The sequence below is a fragment of the Diadema setosum genome, chromosome 12 (genome assembly GCF_964275005.1).
Source record: "Diadema setosum chromosome 12, eeDiaSeto1, whole genome shotgun sequence".
Taxonomy (NCBI): domain Eukaryota; kingdom Metazoa; phylum Echinodermata; class Echinoidea; order Diadematoida; family Diadematidae; genus Diadema; species Diadema setosum.
The window spans coordinates 7,589,295-7,615,956 of record NC_092696.1 but is presented as its reverse complement, the minus strand read 5'-3'; the positions used below and the strand labels follow the sequence as shown (position 1 = coordinate 7,615,956).

Genomic DNA, 26,662 nt, shown 5'->3' with positions numbered 1-26,662 from the left:
TCTTATTAAATAGCAGTCATCAGTATCAAACAACTTTGAATGACTGTGTTATTCTTGTATTGTGTATCTTGTATTGTGTCAGATCTCTTCCTCCCTCCCCTTCCCCTCCCTACCCCCTCTCTCTACCTCTCTCCTCTACTCCCCCCTCCCCAACTCTGCCTTGCTACTATTTCTTTTCTTAATATTATGCTCTTGTCACTAGATCTGTAGCAGTCAGTCATCAGTATCACACAACTTTGAATGACTGTGTTATTTTAATGTATTTCTTTGTTTTGGCTACCACTGAAACAGCTCAAAATACATAAAGTTAGTCAGTTTGACAAAACAAAGTCTTATCAAGTACTTTGTAGGCTATAAGGTGATGATGACACCCCCACAATCAAGGATAACTGCCTGGATCTATGTATTCATCTTATGAAGAACTGATCAAAACTGCAAGATTTATTAAAAAAAAACCACCTAAAGGGCATGATTTTCTAAAAGTGTCCCTTTGAGAAGCTTTATAATCCTTGAAAGTGTAATTTCTCATATGATATAGGGGCAAATATCATAAAAAACACATTTATGATGTTTAAAAGTCAAATAAGAAATATGACCTCCACTATAATAGCGGCCTCACGGTGCAATTTCGTCTCACTATCGAGCGAGAGATTGTAACTAATTGAACAGCGCCATCTACAATCAATCAACGACATCAAGTATATATTTCTTTTAGGGGGCAGTTCTGTTCTTTCTCGCTTTACTAGTTCAGTAGGCCTTATTAGATACCATATCCACCTGCTTATATTACCCACCTGCTTAGAGTTCAATTTGTAATTTTCTCTGTAACTACATTGTATAATGTATGGCATCCAACGGATTAACATGTCATTATATTGCAGCCATTCATCTCGATTTGTGGCTTGTGTTTATAAAATAAATCTCCTCAAAACGGTACATTTTTTTTTCATGAAATAGAATAGCTGTTTAATTCATGGATGCATCTTCTTTTTCCGAATCCTTAACGCTACCTTGATATATTATAGACGATTACATTATTTTCTATGAATTTATGCTATTTCAACACCTTTCCAGATGACTACTCCCCCTTCATATCATGTAAAGCTGGTGTGCACTGCAACATTGACCATTTTGTGAAATATTTTCTTGTAAACTTCATTTAACACCTGGGTATTTTTCAAGTTGGTTTATCTGAGTGACCACATCATTATTTTATGTTATTGTTTAGTAGGTGTGTACCGGACCTGCGTGTGTTTTGAGGAAAGGGAAACGAGGGTGTTTTGCCATTTTTGAAATTAAAGGGGTTGGCTAGTAACTGATCAGTGGGAATCAATGGGAATTCTGAGGGACGATTGTTCCAATTCTTGTGGGATTCCTTTAAGAGTACATTATATATCTATTGTTGTGTGAAAATTAATTGCTTCAGAATTGTCTCATATTCAAGTAATGTGCAGTTTAATGTTTCCAGGTTAGCATGTCTGTACAGTGACGGGGCGATCGTTAACGATTATAATTAAGTATGTAAAATGCAACGTCCTCTAGAGGCTGCATTAGACCGACTTACTTGCCAGCCCTTTCCGCTGATCTCTACATTCCAGAGAGATCAGTGAGGCCTATCTCAATTGAAAAAAAAAAATGTTGCCATGACTGCCACGACTAGTGCGACTCAGAAGGTGAAAGAGGGAGAGAGAGAGAGACAGACAGACAGAGAGAGAGAGAGAGAGAGGGGGGGGGGGGGGGGAGAAAAAAAATGGTTTTCACAAAGAAGGCGACTCTACTAGATGACGTCCAAGATGTGTCCGAACAAAATGACAACCTGTTCGCCTGGAAGCCGCGACAAAGTCTCCGTGAGGTCTTTGGTAGGCCGCCAGTGGGTCTTTTGCGGAGACGTCTCGGAGACCTCGCGAACAAAGTTAATGACTTATAGTCCTCGTGGCTTGGACAAAACGAAGGAGAAGTCCTTACACCAGCTCTGAGACCAGGGGCCCGTTTCATAAAACGTGTCATCAGTGACAAGTTGTCATAGATGTGACAAGCTACTGAAATCCTTGCATCTGACTGGCTGGGGGAGAGCAAATTTGTCATAGAAATGTGGCAGTTGTCACTGATAACAAGTTTTATGAAACGGGCCCCAGATGGAAACGGACAAAAAAAAAAAAATGATGATTCTCTGACAAAACTCGAACATATTCGATTCTCTCGCGACTACCCCAAAGACGATGACAATCCCCATGGCACGTCACGAATATGCTTGTCACGAATACGTTACCAGGACGGCACGGAGACATCGCGGAGACGTCGCGGGGATCGCGGGGACGTCAGCCGCAACCACTCCACGACAAACAAGCAAATACAAATATTTTTCTCTTGAGTAACACGTCTCCAGTCCATCGTTCGAGATCTCATTATTTAAAAACGCGCGCTCAGTTCCGAGGTTTATTGATGTGGCTGCAGAGCTTGAATAAATAGTAAATTAGCAAGGACTTCTTGTGTCTGTCTGATTAGCTATAACTGAAGGTGAGTCACGATTACGTAACCGATTGCTATTTCCATGAAATTACTTCTGTACAAAGACGACAAGGTCATTAAAATATGGAACGAATCTCTCATCAGTAATACCGTGTCTTATTCTAGACCACTGTGAATACGCCAGATTTGACAGCTCGTATTATTGGTGTCTAATCACCTTGCTTATGATGTAATTACCGTAATTATCTCCATTTGATACTCTTATACAGGTAATGTCTCTATCAATTATTGAGATTCTCAGCCATAATCAAGAAGCAGTGTTGAATGGAGCCAGTCTGTGGAAAGTAAGAAAGAAGTTTATTCATATCGCACACACACTACATTGTACTATATTTTTGATAATAATATGCCTCTGTATTATATAAGTGCCTACTTTAAAAGAATGAAATGGTAAATCAAAATTTCAGTGTGGTTAATCCTCCAACCTTTTTGTTAACTATTAAATCTAACACTCAAAACGTTGAATTGCCATTGCCATGCTCTCACCGGCCACGGCAGTCACGTTTCAGGCCACCGTGAATAAAACGGCATGGACGTAAGACAACGGGGGCGAGGGGGGGGGGGGAGGCAAACGGGACAGGTCGTGATTGCCGTGGATGCAGTGTCAGATCTCTAAACTGTCAAAATAATTGCCACTGCTGTCCCGGATTTAATGAGAAACATTGTACACAATCTAATATGCTGTAATAACACGGTTTAAATGTAACAAAAACGTGACAGTATACGTAATAGGTCTTATCAAAACTTGGAGGCGGTATGTATATTAGATGCGACGGAATACTGTGTAGTCTAGCCTATAACCGGACGCCGTAAGAACTGCATCTGATAGCTACATGTTCACCCGAACGAGGATTGGAACGAAGAAGACTGAGGATGGGCAGCTAATATTTCCGGTGCCACTTCCGGGTTTCATTTCATTTGTTTTCTTTTTATTTCTTTTGTTTTTAACGATAAATAAAGGGGGTGCGCCCCTTGCGCCCCCCCCCCCCCTCTGGATCCGACACTGAACACCAACCGGCATTGTGTGACATCTACTGTCTTCATATGGATTTTTCATTATGTTCGTTTATTTGAATAACTATACGTTTTAACAAAGATTGTTAAAGGGTGTGTACAGATCTGGTTGAGATGAGGATTTAGCTTTTAATGTTTTGCGAGATATTCAGAAACCACTCTATGAGGTGTCAAAGGGCATGCAATTCTAAGGGGTATCAAAAGTTTATTTGATGAAAATCGGTTTTGAAATGGCTGAGATATCCAAAAACAAGGTGAAACAAAGAGATCCTAATAAAAGGCGTGGCCTGTCGCCTTTTATTATTATCACTTTTTTTTTGGATATCTCGGCCATTTGAAAACCAATTTTCATCAAATAAACGTTGAATCCTTCTTAAAATTACATGCTCTTTCATATTTCATAAGAGGTTTCTCATTATCTCACTTAGGAATGTTCAAAACATGAATTCCCACCTCAACCAGTACTGTACAGTCCCTTTAAATTGATTGATATATTACAGACCACTGTGTAAACACTGACGTAAAACACCCCGTCTTATTTGTTTGGAAGTGAATGATTTCATAAACAAATTGTTGGTAGGGCAAATTGACAAAATCGAGCTTAGATCGTTATGTGTACACATGAACTCAAAAATGCAAATATTCACCTGCCATCTTAAGTTTTAGTTATAATATCCACACTCGTACAATGGCCCTTACCTCATTTGAGATTAGTGAATAATGCTGTCACGCTTTCATGATTATAAGTCAACTTGCATTTTCAAGACAAACATCGCCATGCATATTTGTATTACATTCATCGTACGCGGACATAGACTTAAACGATTGTAAATTTATATAAAGAGAGGGAGAGAGAGGAGAAAGATTTCATGTGTATGTGTCATGTATGTAAATGGGAAACTGAATGATTGCATGAACAAATAGACACACATCCACACGTTTAAAAACCCACGCTTACATACACACGCATTATGTTCAGGCACATTAAAGGTCACATATGTTTTTGTATATTATGAAAATCAAACTTGATCATGTTGATACACGATGTATGTATTTTTTTATGTTTTTCCTCAAGATTCTTAAACCTTGCAGTAAGAAGTATCACACAGTGGAAAATATCACAATTATTTGATATCACAACATTATGCACACGCACTAGCATAAATACTTGTATGTGTATGTATCATGTGTGTGACTGTGTCCTTTATTATTTGCCCGCTATCATATGCATCATCATTTGACACTATGTTTAAAAACTGTGCTCTTTTATTATTATGTGCAAATCTGGGACTATCAACCAAGTTACGTAAATAAACGCAAAGAAGGGGAATTTGACCAGAAATGAATATAACTTAAAGTGGTAAAATTGAGCAAAGAAAGGGATTCCATCAGGAATTCCGATGTATTTCCACTTACTTTGCTCAACGTATAATCACAACGAGCTTATGATAAAGAAAGACCAACAAAGTAATCACGAGAGGAGATGACGATTAAACCTTACGCCACAGTAAGGTCAAGGGCACGGCGAGCAGAATGCCTTTATCATTAAAGAGATTTTATAGGCTTTTTACGTCACTTGACATTCCATATGGATTCTCCTACAATATAGTACATGTATGTCATGGTTATGCGTGACTATAATGGGCTGTGAAAAAAAAAATGGTTTTATGCAAGCAACATTCATTCCAACTGACCACGGTAGATGTATATTGATAGGGAAAGTAATACAATTTACAGGAGCTTTGTCAAATACCAAGACGGTGCACTATAAAGCGATTCTATAGGGCAGTTGCAATTTAGTAAATACCCCGGACCCTTCCCCTGACCCTATTACCCTTATCCTAACGAGTACCCTAACCCAAACTCTTACCCTAAAGCTAACCCTAGCCCTAATCTTTACTCTAACTTTATCACTAACCAGCATTCAGTGGGGGGGGGGGGGGGTAATTGAACTGATGCTATACTAAGCGTATACAAAGGGGTAAGGACGGGAGGGGGGTTCTATGTCAGACCCTGGACAATGGAAAAAATGTTAAGACAACCCCATACTAAGCTACCTCCTGGTAAATGCTATGGCAAGGACACACAACTAGCTAGAATTTGGTTTAAAAAGAGAAAGGATTAACTTTGGTCCAGTGCTCATGAGTGTAGTCCTACGTGATTGTTCCTTTACAAAGTCTTTAAAGTCCTTGGAATTTCGTAAGGCGCAGGTTATTAAGGCACACACACAAAAAAGGAGTGATTGTGTATGAAGTTACCTATCGTGTTAAGCCGTTGTGTATAATGTAGAAGAGAAAATTTTTCTTTCAACAGCTTGAAGACTGAGCTCTATTCAACAGTGAATAATCCTTCATATTTAAGCACTTCTCCATTTGTCCTCGGTAAGTAAAAATAGTTTTGCCTGAGACGAGGACTAAGCCGGTAACTTTTTGCGCGATACTAAGACACCACTTATGAAATGTTACAGAGTATACAATTCTATGAGGAATACAAGGTTTATTGTATTGAATTGAATTGAAAAAAAAATTGAATTGAATTGAATTATTAATGATGAAAATCGGTTTTTGAAATGGTTGAGATATCCAAGAGCAAAGCAAAATAAAGGAATACTAATAAAAGGTGCATTCCACCTTTTATTGGGATCCTTGGATTTGAATATTATCTCAGCTATTTCAAAACCATTTTCATTAAGTAAGCCTTGAATTCCTATTGGAATTACATTCTCTTTCATATTTCTTAAGAGGTTTCTAATTATCTCACCGAAAAAAAAAGTCCATGGGAACTTCCCTGCAACACGCTTAAATTCTTGTGCAACATCCTCAAAGTTTAACAAGTTGATATGCAACGTCTTAAAAAAAAATACAACTTGCTAAAAATAACAATACATTCTATCACATGAATACTGTGCAACACTTGAGAAACATCAAACTCTACTTAGAAAATTTGTGCACAAAATATGAGGCAGAACATTAAGTGTATGAAACACAATGAGAAATAAGTGATGTGCGTTCCACACAAATGCAATTTCTGCAATTTATGTTCCCACATTAAAAACTTGGAACATTCTCAAATTTTAAGTTGTTGACCACCGTGAATAACGTGCGGAGGTGAGGTAGGATAAGCCAGTTCTGAGATAACTCATGTGCACATAGGGGTACAAATGACCTTTCATTTTTCTAAGTTGGTTAGGCACTTCACTCAATTCAAAGCAGCTAGCCCAACATAGCAATTTATGGAACTCGTATTCTAACGAAGAATGAACCTGTGTAGATGAAGCGACCACAATGGTTCGTCAATCAACACTTTGGGAAGCATCTATTTCATTGTGCTGTTTTGAATACATTAACAAACTTTTTCTGTTAACAATGCCAAATACCAGGCTTGCTGTCAGGTGGGTGTACTGACAGGCACCATTTATAAGGATTCCATGAATAATCATAGCAGTACAGAAGCTTATCTCAGTGAAATTAAAACCCAACCTGTCTCTTGGTACAAGTGACCTTTTTCTGCTCATGCTCAAACTGGAACCCCGAACTGGCTTATTGTTATAAAAAAAAAAAAAAAAAAAAAAAAAAAAAAAAAAAAAAAAAACAACAACAACAAACAAACAACGGAATAGATGGGTTAGGAGGAAGAGAAGAAACATAACAGAAGAAGGAGAGAGAATTAATGAATAAGAGTATAATCAAGGAGGAAAGATAGACTGGAGAAAGACTGAAAGGTGATGAGACACATCTCATGGGTTAAGAATGACAGAAAGTGATAAAAAAGCTTGGCAGATGAGAAAGAGGAAGAATCCCCGGGAAAAAACAACATAATATTACCAGTGTTTTGCTCTCTCCATTGGTTGGGTCTCTGCATTGATATTTTGGTAAGGATAGTCATTTTAAAGGAGCGGAACATTATCTGATCATCGTTGGGCAATGTGTTGCCGTGGTACTATAGTAATACATTTGTTTGCTTGTTTTTTCTTTGAAATAAAATATCAAATTACCAGTTTTGCTGGATGAGCTAACACCATCAGGTCAGGGTGGGGCATCAGCCATATTCAGCGATAGTTTTAGTTGTATTTGTTTTTTAATGCAGCGTGTTTTTTTTTTGTGTAATGATGTATTATTGATTTGATAAAGTGTTTGTAGGTGTTTGACATTGATATAGCTGATTTTGGGTGCATGCTCTGGTTGGGGAGGAAGGGCTCGAGCCTCTGTGATTATGTTTGTCTTTTGATCCCCTGGCAACCGGTGACATGCACCTGGAATCACCACATTCTTTACATCATATGATATAAAAATAGTGGTGATATTCCAGGTGCATATCGCTGGTTGCCAGGGGAGGACAAGGCAAACCTAATCACCGACATGACCGAGGCTCGATGTCCTCCTCCCCAACCAGTGCATGCACCCAGAATCAGCTATCATTATTTATTTACAACATAAAAAACAAGTGGACATAGAATACAAACAGAAAATCGTATTACATGAGGATTACGATTTTCTGTTTTGAATTCTATTTCCGCCTGTTTTGTATGTTGAATGGCCGAAATAGATAATAATGATAAAGTAAATAATAATAATAATAATACAATGATTCCAGGCTGCCTCGCGACTTCCTCATGATCACACAGCGTACACAAACTCCCTTCTCGATAAGTTTGTATGAAAACATATCAATATCAAAGGGATGGTATAGCTTCGGTTGAGATTGGGCTTGAGGTTTCTAACCTTTTTTGATGATGATTTTTTTGTTGTTGATATAATGAGAAACCCCTCATGGCAGATGAAAGAAACATAACTAGAGATTGTAATTTGTCATCACTGACAAATTAAGGTGATCCGATTTTTTTTTTTAAGTCAATGATTCAAGTCCTGATCGCAATAGGCATGACCATGACAGGTTTCATCTGTGTTCAGAGACATTGGCCGTGTGATGTTTGGATTCTCATTTAGAAAAGGGAGTCATATCTGCCATCTTTGGTACCAAATCTGTACACGCTATAACGAAGATACAGCAACAAGTACATATGACCTTTGACCCCACTTTGCACAACCTAGATGGCATCTGAGCAAAAAATTGTTATTTTGTGAAATGATTCTCTTTAACATGATCTTTGCGTGTGCAAAATATGGGAAAGATAAGACATGTATTCACCAAGATGCAGGATGAAACATTTGTGACCTTTGACCCTCATTTACATACCCAAGATGTTGTCCGATCAAGTACTTGTTATTTTATGAAATAATGTACGTGACATGAGCTAAACATGTGCAAAATATGGGGGTGATAGGGGCTGTTTTTCTTGAGTTATTGCAAAGAAAGTTGCAGAAACATAGAAATATCTCAATACATCGAAGATAAGCTTAATTTCAACCAAGTATTTTAACATGATCCCGACATCATATGAAAAAACAAAGGGCACGTAACGATAGCGCAAAGTCTAAGTTACAACATATGAAAATCTGAGAAAAATTCACCGAAGGGTAATTGAGCTAGTGCTCGATAAAGACAATCATGTCAATTTTCACATCTAGAAAAATTCCCTCCTATAGAGATAACACGTCATAACGAAGAAACAGAAAGAAGTACATATGACCTTTTGACCCCACTTTGCACAGACAAGATGACATCTGAGCAAAGAGTGGTTATTTTGTGAAATGATTCTTGTAACATGATCTTTGCGTGTGCAAAATATGGGAGAGATAGGACATGTATTCACTTAGATACAGGATGAACCATTTATGACCTTTGACCCTAATTTACATACCGAAGATTGTGTCCGATCAAGTAATTGTTATTTTATGAAATGATGTACGTAACATGAACTAAATATGTGCGAAATATTGGGTAGATAGGGCTTGTTTTTCTTGAGTTATTGCAAAGAAAGTTGCAAAAGGAAATTAATATGAAAATACATCGAAGATAAGCTTTAATTTCAACCAAGTTTTTGGACGTAATCCCGACACCGTATGAAAAAATGAAGGGCACAGTTACGATAGCCCAAAGTCTCAGCTACAACATATCGAAATCTGGGAGAAATTCACCGAAGCATAAGTGAGCTAGTGCTCGAAAAAGATAGTCATGTCAATTTTCACTTCCAGAAAAACTGCTCTCCCATAGAGATAACACGTAAACTGGTCAAATTTTACAAGGATGCTTTCAATCCATTTTTACGAGGTGATGACGTCATCCAATCAAATTTTTTTAAGTATAAATATGAAAGTACATTTAATAAGCTACAACATACTGAAAACTGAGTGAAAATTGGTTAAGGATAAGTGAGATACGCTCGAGTGAACTTGAAATTTGATGACGTCATTTTGAAAATTTACTTTTTTTACTTTATTAAGAAATTTGATATCTTTTAATCATTTTCTCAGTATCGCCAACCCATGAAATGATATGTACAACGCATCAGCTTTTAAAATATGTAAAGAAAAGGGGGGGGGAGGGGGGTCACCGTCCATCCTGACGAGTAAAATCGGATTTAAAATTGGCGGTTTTTTGGCATTGTTGCACTGTATATCGCCATTGACGCGCGCGCGGAATTTCAACTTTGACGGGCCCGTATGACGTCATATTGAGTCGGATTGACTTGAAACTTGGTATAAATATTCCTTGACATTTCAGGCATCTGATGAATGTGAAAAAATGGGAAATTTCTATTCCATATGACCTGTGCGTGCGTATTTGTGCGCGCGCGTACGCGTCCGTCCAATTTTTTCAATTTTTCAAAAAATGCTCTAAATGGTCTGAAACGTGTGCAAAAAGATTTTGAGCTCGATTGGAGCATACAAATATTTCAACGCGCGTGTACGCGCACGTTTTAATAATAAATATGAATTTTGATAATATGAGTAGAATGCGCTTGACTTGAAATATATGTGACGTAAATTTCATTGAAAATGTCCATTCCATTAATGAGATATGAATGAAAATGTGTTTTCATATAATGACGTCATAGTGACGTCACGGTCGACTGATCACTATGATTTTACTTGCGCTGTCGTCTTTGCGACATGATACATATATGGTATAAGTTTGACATTGAGAGGCAATGCACTTTCTGAGCTAACCTCTGCACAACTTTTGAGGAGAATAAAGAAAGAAACAAAGAAAGAAGAAAGATTCAGTACAGATACAGAAGGTGACCCGAGAGGATACTCGGATCACCTAATTATGATTCTAAGAGGAATTCAAAGGTTTTGTAGTGAAAATTGGTTTTGAAATGGCTGACATATCCAAAACAAAGCGATCCTAATAAAAGGTGGGACCCACTTTTTATAAGGATTGCTTTGTTTTCTTTTTGTTTGTTTGTTTGTTTTTTTTTTGGGGGGGGGGTACAGCTCAGTCATTTCATAAACGATTCTCATCAAATAAACTTTGAATTCCTCTTTGTATTGTACGCTTTTTAAAACTTCATAAGAGTAGCATTTAAGTATCTCGCAAAATAAAAGCTAAATTTTCACCTCAACCAATACTATACCATCCCTCTATCTCGTACATAATAGATTGTTTGACCTTTAGGAATTGCCTGTTTATGGCAAGATGGAGAAGACAGATAGATAGTCACATCAATATTAAAGGCATCATTTACCATTTGCAGATGAAACAGAAACCCAACATTAGCGCTTCAAAATAGTTCCTAAGTTTGAGTTAACGATAGAAACAACCACTGTTAAAATTTGAACAAGTATAATCGATGTTAAGTATTATTAAATATACAAACTGTGAACAATAACTGTACTGAAAATGTTTCCAGACTAAACCGTCTACAATTATGGTTTAATGAGAAAAATGGTGATGTCTCCTTATATCTTAGGCTTTATTGCAATTTTTTCATGGTAGGATGTTTTGTGATACAACTGACCTACACATATTATGCATCATAAGTGATATCTTGAACATTTTTAAATCACTGTTGTCAATGGTAAAGAGGACCTTTAATTTGCCAATGGTTTCAACCTATACACTGTAGACATTACGTGATGCGATTTTTGGTGCATACTAGTTTACTAGAATAAAGTGATATTCTTCGGGTAACCTCATGCAGAAACTCTTTGTTGGCGTGATGCATACAAATGTGATTATAACTTTTTGCCGAGTGTTTTTTTTTTTTGTGTGTGTCTTTTTCTGACATGATTTGATACACAAAATAGGATTGCCTCTCCAAAAACGTTGTCTTTCTAAATTTTGTTAATCCGATTTGCAATTGTTCCGCGGCAAGTTAAGCAATACGAAAGCGATACAGAGGAGAGAGAGAGAGAGAGAGAGAGTGGGAGAGAGAAGGAAGAAGCAAACATATAAGTCAAACAAGTGAACGTATGTCCTGGATCACTTTCACTCCCTGAATATACTAATTCGCTAAGCCGTGAACAGCTATGTATACTCCCATTACCACGAAAGCCCCTTAACCAACGTTTGTCGGCGCTGACAAAATGAATCACCATAGTAACAGTCAGTGACCAGAGCATCTCAGCCAATCAAAACCAAGGATTTTGCTGAAATTGGTCAGCGCCGACAGTTTTCGGCGCTGACAAGCGTTGATGAAACACCCCCAGTTATGTGTAGGATATTTTTAAAACGTCGTTTACAGGCAAAAGTCTCCGTGCCAACTTAGAAAAGTGCTTGTTGTTCCGTCAAGGTGCCGCGTTCTTTCAACCATAGGACACGAGCGCGCTGGAGTATCCGCGATAGATCAAACTTACTTCATCATCGACCACTGAGGTGTACACATCGCCTAAGCACTGCTACCTGGAAGGCATAATTTTCGTTGAGTTTCGCTGATAAAATTCCGATCTCTACCTTTGTTGTTTCATGGCCCGACTCTGACATCACATCCAACAGTATGGAGTTATCTCAGGTAAGAGTAGATCTATGACTTGCACAGACATAATTACTATTAAGAAGTGCTCGAATCTTCGAAATTATACAAATTTCATAATAAACATGCCTGGTCCGACTGCAATGGACATAACTCATCGAGCGTTTGATTGATTTCGTTCACTAAGGGCCAATTTATATCGATCATGGAGTCACAATTTAGGTTTATTTATACCTGGCCATAATTTTCATTGGCGTTTAATCATTTGAGTGATATTATCTTCATTAAAACTTCTCTAGCTTTGCACAAAATAGTAGTTTCGTCCAATGGTAATATGACGAATGTAAGAAGACCAAACGGTCTTTCCGGAATGTTTTCAACAAGTTTTACCTAACTGTGATAAAATCTGGTATACAAGAACAAGTATTCTTTCCTGAAATTATGCTAGTGGATGGCTGCAGGGCAGATGAGTTAGAAACTATACTGTGTGCTAGGGAAAGTAATAATGAAGTCGTGTACTTGAATCTGTCACAGTCTGACGGTACAATCAACGTTCGTTGTAGAAATGCCCGAATGTAACACAGTGATCAGAAGATCCTGCATGCATGGTTTGGAGAATAATGGCAAAATTAACTTTTGGCACGAATTCCCTTGAAACTATCCAAACACCGGGGATGGGGTTGTAAAATGTGATATGATGCGTATAAGAGTATCATTGATGAACAACAATGTAGTGTACTTCATTGAGAAGTGTAAGGTTCGATTAAAGGCAAGGTAAGAGGTTTGGGTGAATAAGTAGGATATGTATATATATATATATATATATATATATATATATATATATATATATATATACATATATATATATATATATATACATATACAGGGTGGCCCAAAAAGAACGGAACGCCTATGATCTTTAATTTCAGCAACATCGTTGAAAATATGGCATTATTTTGCATACGATTGGAAAGGCCATTCTTTTTCCAAAAGAATAACACCAAATTCTTTAATTTTGGTTCATGCATCACGGTTTTAGGACCCTTTTTGTCAACCCTTGCAATTTTCAAAATGTGATCATTTTACACTCTCAGAGACACCGAAATCAGCGAGAATTCGGCTTGTCATAAAGCAGTAACGTTCACAATGTGTGGAATGTGGCTATCATTGTCCGTTACCATTGTGAATGAGACGACCTGACGACAATAACACTGTCCGCCCCACATTCCGCACATTGCGAACGCTACTGGTTCTACGGTAAGCCGGATTCTCACTGGTTTCTGTATCTATGAGAGTGCAAAATGATCTCATTTTGAAAATTACAAGGGGTGACAAAAAGAGTCCTAAAACCATGATGCATGAACCAAAATAAAAAAAAAATTTGGTGTTATTCTTTTGGAAAAAGAATGGCCTTTCTAATAGTACGCAACATAATGACATATTTGCAACGATGTTGCTGAAATTAAAGATCTTAGGCGTTCCGTCCTTTTTGGGCCACCCCGTATAATACACTCAACCAAAAAACTTTTTTATACAAATAATGATACACCAATTTTTACCAATTTTTTACACCAATAATGATATCTGGTGGTAATGATATTCCATTCATGTTATTAGTAATAAAATTCCCAATCAATTCCACTTTGAATCATGAAAATCGGTTAAATACTTTTTGAGATATATCCAAAAATTATAGGGGGAACTTACTTTTTTTTTTGTTGAGAGTATATCAATACTAGTTATCCTTCTACAGTTTTGCCGCCTTGTGGGATGTATATATAAAAGAACGTTGAATTTTTTGAAAATGTATGATGTTTTTACAAATTCGCAGTTTGGGTTCCGAGAAAAGCATAGCACCTGTCACGCTTTGTTAAAAATTGTTGATAAAGTAGCACATGCTTTAGATAATCACTCTCATATGATTGGTATCTTCCTGGACTTCTCCAAGGCCTTCGACACTATAAATCATGATATTTTACTATACAAGTTGTCTCATTATGGTATACGTGGGAAGGCCTTGGAGTGGTTCAGGAGTTATTTAACTGATCGCAAACAATATGTTTTTTTTTGAATAATCATAACTCTGATATTAGAGAATTTAAGTGTGGCGTCCCACAAGGTAGTTTGTTGGGCCCGCTGTTGTTTATTGTTTACATTAATGATTTTTGTGTTTCTTCCGATGTCTTATCTTTCATACTTTTTGCCGACGATTCAAATGTATTTTATTCGCATGAAGACCCAAACACCCTTGTGCAGACAGTTAATTCTGAGTTAAAAAAGTATGTGAGTGGATACGAGCAAATAAGTTGTCTTTAAATATCCAAAAAACTAAATATATGCTTTTCAGTAACACTTTAGCTAATTTGAATATGGATATTTGTTTTGGTGATGCTGTTTTGGAAAGTGTTTCCCATATTAAGTTTCTCGGAATTACAGTCGATAATAAACTCTCCTGGAAATTTCATATTGATAATGTCTGTAAGAAAATTTCACCTAACATAGGTGTTATTAATAGACTAAAATTTTCTATTCCTCAACATTCGTTGTTTACATTGTATTCATCTTTGATATTACCCTATTTGAATTATGGAATTTTAGTGTGGGGAAACACTCATCAAATATTATTGGATAGGGTTTTACTGCTACAAAAGAAGGCTCTTCGCATTATTTGTAACACCGTTCCATATTCTCATACAGATCCTTTGTTTTTTCATAATAAGATTCTGAAAATTAAAGATTTGTTTTTGTTTCAACTCGGGCAATTTATGTATACTTATAATGATAACTGTCTTCCGTCTATCTTTAACTCCATGTTTATGCGCAACCGGACACATCATGGATATCCAACCAGACAGTCAAATGAATTTCATTTACCTTTATTAAGAACCGTGCTTGCTCAACAAACTTTTATTTATGTAGGTCCAAGATTCTGGAACTCCCTTCCCATGGACATACAAAATGCACCGTCATTGAATTCTTTTAAAAAGAGATTGAGGAGTTTTCTTTTGAAGTCTTATAATGCAACCGAATAAATATAATTCTGTAATGTATTTTCTTTCACTATAGGCAGCATTCTCTTGAGGCATCGACCATTTTTACCGCGTTTAGTATTTTTGTATTCCTCACGTGCCCTCACGGTTGCAGTCTGTTCCGCTGGAAAGCAGCTCAACACTGTTTCACTCTCGAAAACGCGTGGCTATTTGTCTCTGTGGGCTTCGCCCCTTGGTGTATGCATCAAAATAATTTAGGTTTTTTCTCTCTCTTTCTCTCTCTTCTCCCCATTTTCTGTTCCCTATTTTCACACTTTTGCTTTCTTTTTCTTCTTTCTTTCTTTCTTTTTTTTTTCTATTCCCGACTTTCCCAGTTTCCCGCAATCTTTGTAGTTGTAAGTTTTTTCACCCCCTTTACTTCCCCTCTTTCCCACTTTTCCCTCAGAGGTGCCCACATGTTACAAGCATAGTCTTTTGAGTGGGTACCTCCACTTTTTTTTTTTTTTCACAGAGTGTATAAATAGAATGTATGCTTCTTTTTGTACCAAACATAAGGACATGAGCATGTTGTTATCCCTGTCTGACTATGTATATATGTATGTATATAATCAACGACTCGCATGCCAAATGTATCATATTGTTTTTTGTACATTCTGTTGGAAAAAGAGTGAAAAATAAAGTTTGAATTTGAATTTGAAATTTGAACTTAATAAAGATGGAAAAGACACAGTTCTTGAAAAATGAAATAGAGCATATCCGCACTAGGTATCTATGAAGATGTAAAGCAGCTGTTTCACGTGATACACAATGACTAATTCCTTTGATAATGATTTCCTACTGGGTGTTAAAAAAAACATTTCCCACTTTTGATCATTAATACTTCAAAAACTATTCATCCGATAAAACTGAGTAATAGCTGAATAGTGTAAAATTTTGTTAAAGGTGATTTGAATGTGAAAGCATAAATCAGTTTCATTAAATCTAAGATTGATTTTGAAGTAAGGTTTCAGATTTTGGTCAAATTTTAACCCTCTGTACAAAAATTGACCTTTGCACAGGAACCAATGATGTGTATGTGTGTGCTGACAATCATGGCCCTGAACAATGGACATGCCTGAACCACCTGTTGACCAGGCGTCATGAATGCTTAATCAATAATTCATGTGGATTGCCCTAGGCACTGCTAGTCTGAATTCATGCACGGTAAAGGGTAAAATGCATGCACATGGAAAAAGTAAGCACATGTTTCCATGTGCTTGCAAACACCATGATATTTCATTCCAGCTGGCAATCACTTTCAAATTTTGCTTCACATATCACTAAATTTGGGATATAAATAAGCATAAATGATCTAAAGTTCTTCATTTTAATACAACGGTCTACTAATAGTCTGACAAATTTGTCGCTTTTTCGATAAAAAGAGATCATTTTTGGTGAAGAGTTCAGCATCATTTTTCATTCGGGCGATTTGTTTCACAGTAGATTTATTTAAGGCTCCATATACACAAGTGTATACTCTAATTGATTTTCTTTGCTTAGTGTCAACATGTTTACGACAGAACAGAAGGTATTTAGCGTAATTTCGTTTTTCAGAAGTAGGGAGAGCACTGTCGCGACTCAACGACAGTATCGGCAGGCGTTTGACTTTACACAGATACTGCCAGAGGCTGAATAAAGACTAGTTGTGATAGTGGAATTTCTCATGAATGAATAATGAAGCATTCAAACCCTGGCCATTGTTCAGGACCATTGTCAGGGTGTTAACCACACACTCCCATACACACCCATTGTGCAAAGTGAAAGTTTTGTACAGAGGGTTGAAAATACAGCAAAATCTGGAACCTAACTGTGAAATTAATCATGGATTTCATGAAACTGATTTATGCTTTCATATTTAAACCACCTCCAACAAAATTGTATACTATTCAGCTATCACTCATATCAATGACAGTGTAATCTGATATATAGTTTTTGAATTATTAAGAATCAAAAGTGGGCAATGTTTTTTGAAACACCTAGTATCTGATACTAGTACAGATTGTGTACATTCGAGTAATTACATCCCGTCCCCGATTACATGGGAACCTGATATACCAGGTTCCACCAGGTTTCGAAAATGTAGACAACCCTGAGTACCTGCATTCGTGGCTGAATTTTTGTTTATTTGTGGTATGATAACCAGAAAGTAACTCTGATCAAAAGATGAGAGATTCTTTTAAGAATATTTTGTTCTTTTTCTGTATCGAGCTTGCTTGTATGTTGTTTTTTATCTATTCACTTTCCTTCCAACGTAGTTGTGTGCTATAGTTTTTGTTTAAAACTTGTATGAAGATGCACGTAGCCATTACGGTTGAGCTCACTCGATTTTGACTTTCACTGACGCCACACTCTGGTGTCCTATAGTTTATACTTTTATGGTGTAAAGCTACATAGGCTTAGAATTGAATATTTAAATATAAAAACGACCCAAGTCCACTACATAAAATTAAAAATAAAAATCTTTTCATGACTTCGTAAAGGGCCTCCAAAGACGATATCCAAATTTGGACTTGGGATGTATTTATCTTCACTTAATATTCAATTTGTAAACACATTAATCCGAGGATTCTGTTGTTGACTTTTTGATGTTTGAGAAACGCTGCACCGGTGTATCTTCAACAGGTAATAACGGAATACTCCGAATAGAATTAGACTAACTTGTCTGTCAGAACAAACTTGAATATAGATTATTGCGATTATTAAACATTTCCTGAATTTTTGCCATAAACAATCTTTAATTTCTCGTATCATCCTAAAACTTACATGGAGTTTAGAATTGAGTATGATGTACTATTTCTTAAACTGCGCTTGGTCTGGAGAGAACATATTTTGTAGCGTTATCATTACGGAGATTAGATTGAGACGGAAATTTAGATTGAATCATACAATGTCCGAGACAATGAGTTTGGGACAGAATTAAGAAGCACTTTATAAAATGATTGACAAAAACCTAATTTCCCATCATTTTATCAGTGATTAGCTTCCATGGTTCTATGTATAGTGTAGTGTAGTGCTTCTCTATATTGTAACGACCATCAACACCTATAGAGTCAATGGAAGAAGCCTATTTAGGAAGGTCTGAAGCCTCGCAAGCTGGGCAACATGACCTTTTATCCAAATCGCACTACAATAGATGTGGCTAACTCTACAGTTGTATGTACAGCCAAGTGACAGCTGACCACAAGACCTGTGTATGGAGAGGGGGCGGGGGTGGGGGGGGGGGGGTGGGGTCGGCATTTGGGAACACGGAAATAGTGAATGAAACGTTTTTTGTAGCCTTTTCTTGATTTCTTCTATTTGAGGTGACCACGTAAAATGATTATCAAGCTTATAACTCCGAGGTATTTGCACTGGGTAACTCTTCGAAACTGACTTATTTTAGTAAATGGATTTAGTATTCTGAAATTGTATTTTCTTCTTTCCTGTTCGCTTTCTTCTTGGCTCTTAGAGACGTTTCTATGTGATAAACGCTTTAGGAAAAGCATGAATCGTCATTTAGAATATTGCTATCATTGCCACTATACTACGTCTACAACTACTTCCATTACTACTACTACTACTACTACTACTACTACTACTACTACTGTTACTATTACTACACTTTACTACTATTACTACTACTACTATTACTATTACTACACTTTACTACTACTACTACTACTACTACTGTTACTATTACTACACTTTACTACTATTACTACTACTACTATTACTATTACTACACTTTACTACTACTACTACTACTACTGTTACTATTACTACACTTTACTACTACTACTACTACTACTGTTACTATTACTACACTTTACTACTACTACTACTACTACTACTACTACTACTACTACTATTACTACACTTTACTACTACTACTACTACTACTACTACTACTACTACTACTAGGGTCTACTATACTATTACTACTACAGTTGTACTATAATTACTATTACTGCTTCTACTACTATTACTATTACTGCTGCTACATGTACTACTAGGCCCTACTACAACTTCTACAATATTCTCATTGTCTGGGGTAACATACACAACGCGTTTAAAATTACTTTAATTATAAAGGAGCTGCATGTATGGCTCTATGAAGTGAATCAGAAAATGTAGTCAATAAAGACAATAGTAAGGTAAGATGCCAATAAAAGCCGACGAAAATGGGTAAGTTATGGAGTTCTATTTGTGTCTTGAAGGACTGCTTATGAACTTATTAAAGGGAAGGTAAACCCAAAGAGCAATGTGGATTGAGTGAAAGCAGCAACATTAGTAGAGCACATCAGTGAAAGTTTGAGAAAAATCAGACAATCGATGCAAAAGTTATGAATTTTTAAAGTTTTGGTGTTGGAACCGCTGGATGAGGAGACTACTAGAGGATATGACGTATGAGTGGACAACAATACAAAGAAAATATAAAGGATATTCAACAAAAATTCACTTTTCTAGAATTATGAAAGAGCAGTGGACCAACCGCTTTCAGAAAGCAGGGGGAATAATTGTTACCCTTAACATGTGTCAATATCAAGTTGATGGAATTTGTAATTTTCATGAAAAATGGATTTTTGTAGTATTTTCTTTATATTTTCTTGATATTGTAGTCCACTCATACGTCATAACCTCTAGTAGTCTCCTCATCCAGCGGTTCCAACACCAAAACTTTAAAAATTCATAACTTTTGCATCGATTGTCCGATTTTCTTCAAACTTTCACTGATTTGTTTTACTAATGTTGCTGCTTTCACTCAATCCACATTGTTCTTGGGGTTTATCTTCCCTTTAAGGGCAGCTCAACACAAATTTGTTAGTGAATGCTAGTGACAGCTTTCTTAAATGTAAATAAGAAAAGAATAATTATGACATCACCGCTTTATACAACATATTTAAGCTTTTCGTCAGACACTCAGCAACCATGATTAATTTTCCCTTTGCAAAAATCTCAATTGTACAGCATACTTCCCATGTCGTAGTATGTCATCAATAACTGTGACCAATATTACTCTATAGCTTCATAGCTCCTATACTTTTCCTATAGGGGTCTATATAGGGCAATTACCTCTTGGGCAATTACCCCGGACCTTTCCCCTAACCCTATGATCCTTATCCTGAACCTAATCCTAACCCTAATCTTAACTCTAACCTTATCACTAACCAGTATTTAGCCGGGGTGGGGTGGGGGTATTTGCTCTGATAAGATTTCCTAGATCGTGTCCGATTCCATATGGCGCTGGACTTAATGCGACAGTGATAATAAATTCAAGAAACGTTTTGTGACAGCAACTGGGTATCAAGGTCACACGTTCTCCCAAAATCTCAGGGAGGTTATTTTGGAGGTCTTATTTCGTTTGTTTGTTTGTTTGTTTGTATGTTTTTTTATGGGAAATAACAATCTTGGATCTTTTGTACAAATCGTTTTGATAAGCTGTTTAAGCATCGCGGTTACGTAATTCCTTTATACATGCTCACAATAAATTGGAACCATTTTGCCAAAGAATGTTTCCAGTCGGGCGTAATGTATAGGATCCTATTTTCAGCGCTTCCAGCGAATAATAGACCCTGTTGGACGAAAATGCCAGCTGCATGTACTTCCTATATCTGTTGCTTATTTCCATCGAACAAAAGGCGATCGATGCATAATACAAAGTAAAGAAGAAACGAATTTTGAGTAAGAAATATACAAAGTGTATGTATGGGGTAGGACGGGAGGATACTTTGCAAGAGTACTTTGCAAGAATGACATTGGAAAGTGAATGAAGCGACGGAAAAAGAGTTATTTACCAAAAAAAAAGAAGAAAAAAACACCACAGCTTGTAGACGTGGATCACTCGGTAAACGATATGGAAGTGCCATATTTATTCAAAATTTATTTGTGGTGAGCAATTGCATTTGTTTCCTCTTATACAATAAAGCATAATTATTGTCAACAGCATTTAACACTGATCGCCGCATAGTCAACATAACATACATCGTGAGTTTTAGGTCTCTGTAGAGCAAAATTTATGCGCAATGCTGTCATTGGTTGTGATGGACACACACAATGTCACAAAAAATAGTGATGATAAGCAAAATGTTATTCCGTGTTGTGGAAACCTCAACCTTTTAAGCGTTATCATTAGCAATTTTTGCGTGATTTATGGTGATTTTTGGAGACTATTATAAAACTATATTTAGGCTTATAGTATTGATGAAAGGATTATTAAAACGGGTACACGTATACTTTCAACTTCTTTACCACACAACATATATCTCGATAACTATACGCCAAAATAAACTGCATGCTTATTAAGCAACTTGATCATTTTGTATGTGGGTGTATGTGTTTGAAATCCTAGCATTTATTGCACTGTAGGCCTATTTAAAAGAAATGAGTTAACGAGAACGAATTTCGACTTGCAAGTTATTCAACAAATACACGAGTAAGTGAATTCTTCTCTTTTTTTCTCAGCAATAGGTGGCATTTTCTGAAATTGAAAAAAAAAAAAAAGCCTGATGACTTTTCACACAGGTACTTTTTGGAGACGCTCAATCTTTATGCACTTCTAATATTTCTGAATCCACAGAACACACTTGTATATTTGAGGTAACTTCCTCTTTAAAGGGAAACGTCGCGACATATCCCGACCTCTGAACCCCCCAACACACACACACCTTAAGATGTATCCATGCTTGCGCAATACACTGTGTACTCTCTAGACTGTTCAGACGCAGATACAGTGCACCCATATTTTATACCCATTACCACGTTGCACTGTGTATATTCATTATTGTCTTTTTACTTTGTTGCAGGTATGATATTTGTCAAAAATGTGGATGAATGATACCTATAATCCCTCTGACCTCAAAAAAGTTCATTCCAAATGCGTTTTCCAGGCGAGAATATTCTCAGACAAGTTCTTACAGTTTACCAGAAGAAATGTTTAATCATCAAGGTGACAGAACATAATTGAATTACTGCACTTTTTTCAATCCACCAGAGTAGGGTCGGATTACTAACTTTTAAGGTGATTATCCAATACCAGCAAATATAATTTCCATCTCTTTTCATCTACCTAAATTCAGCAGTAAACAGTCCACTGTAAAAGGAAGGAAATATGTAGGAGAAGTGAAATTTAAGATGCTGTACCGGCGAGTTATTCTGAAAAGCAGAAAGTAAATATTTTCAAGATTATAAAAAATTTATTCGTACCTACTTACTCATACTATCACACACGTACAAACGGATGATATACTTGTAGTTCATCTCTCTCTCTCTCTCTTTCTCTCTCTCTCTCTCTCTCTATCTCTCTCTTTATCATATAGGTACGAGAGTATAGTATTCCACTATACGGCCGAAAGCCTGGGAACAAAATAAAGGATAGAGAAAGAAGACTCTACGTCTAGACCTGTGGAATACTATACTGTCTTAAGCCTATATAATGTCTCCCCACCTGGAAGTTAAAAAGTTGGCACAATATTCATGATATTCCTTGCATCTACAGTATAGGCATCTAATCTTGCAGGAGGGCAAGCAGTGCGTATTGCACCCCCGCCATGTTTAGTTGATCCCTATTGCTGCCGCTATATCTATCTATGTACATCAACTCTGCATTTCTATTTATACAGGTACATGTGTACAATCATGTATGTATTCATATTTGTATATAGTACTATAGAATTAATGTACATATTATACTGTGATATTGTACGATGTCTGTCCATCATGACATGTTTCAAGTGCACAAGCATCTTTTTTTTCCGAGTAATGATTTAGAGTCTATCTACGTGATTGACAATAAAAGCACATTTCAGGTATTTTTTTTTCAAAGTTCAATGGCATTTATTTCAAGCAGATATAAAAACATATAAGCACAAGTAACATGCGATCAAATTTGAAAATGCTGGGGCACATCTCTACATTCCACAATATGCAGTATCATAGTGAAATAGAATTTCAAAACCGAGGTAAGGACAAGGACAAAGACAGAGAAAAAGACATAAAGACAGATAAGACAGGGACATACAACAGGACACTGACATTGACAGGGACATCAACTTCGACTTATATATATATATATATATAACAATAACAGGAACATGGGACCCATCAATCGTGTAATATCCGAGGGTATACAATGGTATATTGAGAATAGAAAATGGGGGGGGGGGAGGGGGCAGCCATCAGGCAGTAAAGCGATATAGGCCCATGCAGCTACAGCGACAGCAAGAAAAAAAAAATGACATACATTCGCACCCAAAACTTAAATTAGGTTGTGGACTTGCAAAATGCTAGTGTAGACGGTGCCTGTCTGGACTAGCATTTTTGTTAGCCCGTCCTGCTGGACTAACATACAGGACTAGTTATGCTAGTCCAGCATGTGACAGAGTATTTTAAGTTTTCAATGCACAACACCATACACGTTAACAAAAGAAAGAAAGAAACAAACAAAAAACAAATATAAGTTGCAATGTAAGAAATGTCATGCATGATGACTGTAAAACTATCACCATATACTACTCCATGAATCTTCATATCTTGTAAAAGTTTATTAGAGTTCAATCAGGAGATTTTCTCTACTGAAATAAAAGTTAGGCATTACGCTCACGTTGAAAATCCATTCATTGCTATGCCATTTCGTTACCATTAAAAAAAAAAATAAAATTCTATTAACTGTGTTTCTGTGTTTCCCCACATTGCAGCTGAACTCCATTAAAGTGCTTATAGCTGTATGCATGCTTGGGACCATCGCCTACCTACAAGTCCTGGAAAGCTCAACCAGTGTACAGGTAGGGGTGACTGGAGGTTTGTCGAAGGTGGGCTTTCCACGGTTCAAGGTGGTGCGACCAATTCCTCGCCCCGTGGTCTACGTCAAGACTCACAAGACCGGTAGCACCACGGTGGCCAACGTTCTAAATCGCTACGGCCTAGCAAACAATCTATCCTTTCTCCTCTTCAAAGGTGACAAGAAACATGGCCACTTCCGGCAGCTTATTCCGAAAGACGTGAGTCAGGTTCTACCTCCGATTGGTGTGAAGATCGGCGACTACCACAATTACCGAGACTACGACGTCCTGACGACGCACGTCCGTCTCTTGCCGAACCTGGACTTCATGAATCGCCTCATGAAGAAGGACACCAGGTATATCACGGTGCTTCGCGAGCCCAGCAAGCAGTGGGAGTCCGCCTTCTCCTTCTTCGGGTGCGCCAAGAGGTACGGGGGTAAGAACGACTCGGCCAAGGTAGAGGAGTTCCTCGTGGATCCACTCAACAATTGGAAAAGGAAGCACATAGGCCAGTGCAAATACTACACGAGGAATGGAATGTGGTTCGATCTCAGCTCGAAGTCACTGCACACTGACAGAAAACTCATTGAAGACACGCTGAGTACTTTGGACAACACTGTTGATCTAGTCTTGATAACTGAGTACCTGGACGAGTCTCTGATTCTCCTGAAAAGGTTACTAAATCTTGACTTCAGTGATATCATGTACATCAAGACGAACGCACGCGTCCACACCTCAGATCTGTCCGAAGAGCAGCGAAGACGGATTCGAGAGTGGAACTCCGCGGATGTTCTTTTATACGATCACTTCAATAGAACACTTTGGAGGAAAGTTGCCGACTATGGTCCACGTTTCCAGCAGGACTTGCAATACTTCCGAGACCTCCTACAAGCCCATTATGAAAACTGTGGTCTGACTACTGTGATCAAAATGAACAAAGTATTCAGACCTCACGTGGTGAACCAATCAGAATGGTGCCAGTACCTCGTGTTTCCGAGCACTGCAACTATAGTCAATCGCCAAAGCCAAAAATTATGATAAGCACTTGTTGCCATCTGAATTTGTTGCCATGGGAACATTGCATTGGTATAAATGATTGGCTGACTTCTGTGACAGAAGGTTCTTGAGGTATTGAAATTACAACAGTTGGTTAAAGTGCCCAAAATGCCCAACAGCAATATCAACAGTGACCCGCTATAACCGCCAGGGTTGTTTGGCTGGTATGGCAGCTTTGCAGTACTCCCAGTTTTGTGTTTTCGTGATGAGTGTTTCGTTGGTTTATTTTTAGTGGCGAGCATTAGATCTGGGAGGCAAATCCTTAGACGACGCAGTATCTATGATTGAACAATGGAAAGAGTTGCGTCGCGCCTGTGCAGAACACCATCTGTGGCCTATAGTGTCGTCTCTACAGCGTTCGCTTCGCAGATATAAAGCTCGCTAAGGAGACATTGAGTGCTTAAAGCTAGCAACCACTGGCCCCACCGTTTTTGTTTGTTTGTTTGTTTGTTTTTAGGTTTAGTCCTCAATCAAGGATTAACCAATGAGCTATAACTTGCCTAATACACAGAACCACCAGAGTCAGGGGGCTAGAACAAGGGACGTCGCGTGATTGATAATTCGTGGTCTTTCCATTGAGTGAAAACAGCCTAACCAAAAGATTGTCTTCTTTTTCCATTTCATGTTTACAGTATCAGATGCATCATTCATTCTATAACCCCCCTAAAAAAAAAAAAAAAAAAAAAAAAAAAAAAAAAAAAACTTAAAAACTAGCCAGAACTAAGAGGATAGAGAATATTTGCATAACCTTGCCTTAGAATAATTTTCCAAGCAGAAATATATCCGTTCCAGAAATTCTGTCTCAACTTAAACGACAGAAAAGTACGCAAACATTGATTTTTGATTATATCTTATTACGCCAGGCTATCCCAAAAGCATGGATAAGCAATTATACGGAGTCATGTATAAAGTTTCATAGGTCATTAGAAATTCCTAAAATAAGAATGGGAATAAGAAAGCAGAAAAGAAGTGTTGAATTATGAAGGCAATAAATACCCTGTTGGGGTTAAAAAAAATCCGTTAGTGTAATCCTAATCAATTAACAATCCATTTAAGAACAATCCCAACTCTCGGAAAAACGCTTATTTCTGCAGCCCCGTCTCTGGAATGCTCTTCAATGACGATGCGATCAGCAGGATCTACAGAAATATTGAAACCATCGCTATAGGTCAAACACTAAATGCATCTCATTTTTAAAAATAATTGTTGTTTTTTTTAATGTATATTTCTATTTCTCCATGTCATTTTCACTTTGATATGTACAACTGTGTGTATTCGCTCTATATGTCATTATGGAAGGAGTGTTGACGTATATAATATTATGTTATTTAAAAGGATAGTGTGATTGAAAGATAGTTGGTTCTAGCTGGATCTTGCCACGGATCTCAGTATCGTCAATGCAGAAACAAAGTTTGTACTACCAGTATTATTATACAGATATTGACCTGTAAATAGGTGGA

At 37.2% G+C, this 26,662-nt stretch overlaps 1 protein-coding gene across 1 annotated transcript; it reads left to right on the top strand.

Annotated features, from left to right (window-relative positions):
* Positions 1-1,750: 1,750 nt before the first annotated feature.
* On the top strand, positions 1,751-25,184 carry LOC140236334 (galactose-3-O-sulfotransferase 2-like). The gene is made up of 2 exons (XM_072316289.1): positions 1,751-1,870; positions 24,063-25,184. Exons 1-2 carry the CDS (start codon positions 1,751-1,753, stop codon positions 25,182-25,184), a joined length of 1,242 nt encoding a protein of 413 aa, XP_072172390.1.
* The last annotated feature ends 1,478 nt before the right edge of the window (positions 25,185-26,662 follow it).

What these genes read in the sequence shown, in the direction of transcription:
- LOC140236334 (XM_072316289.1), top strand. Translation starts at nt 1,751, where the DNA reads ATGGTTTTCACAAAGAAGGCGACTCTACTAGATGACGTCCAAGATGTG. An exon ending in AGGTCTTTGGTAGGCCGCCA is followed by an intron (nt 1,871 to 24,062) that starts GTGGGTCTTTTG and finishes CCCACATTGCAG; the next exon opens with CTGAACTCCATTAAAGTGCT.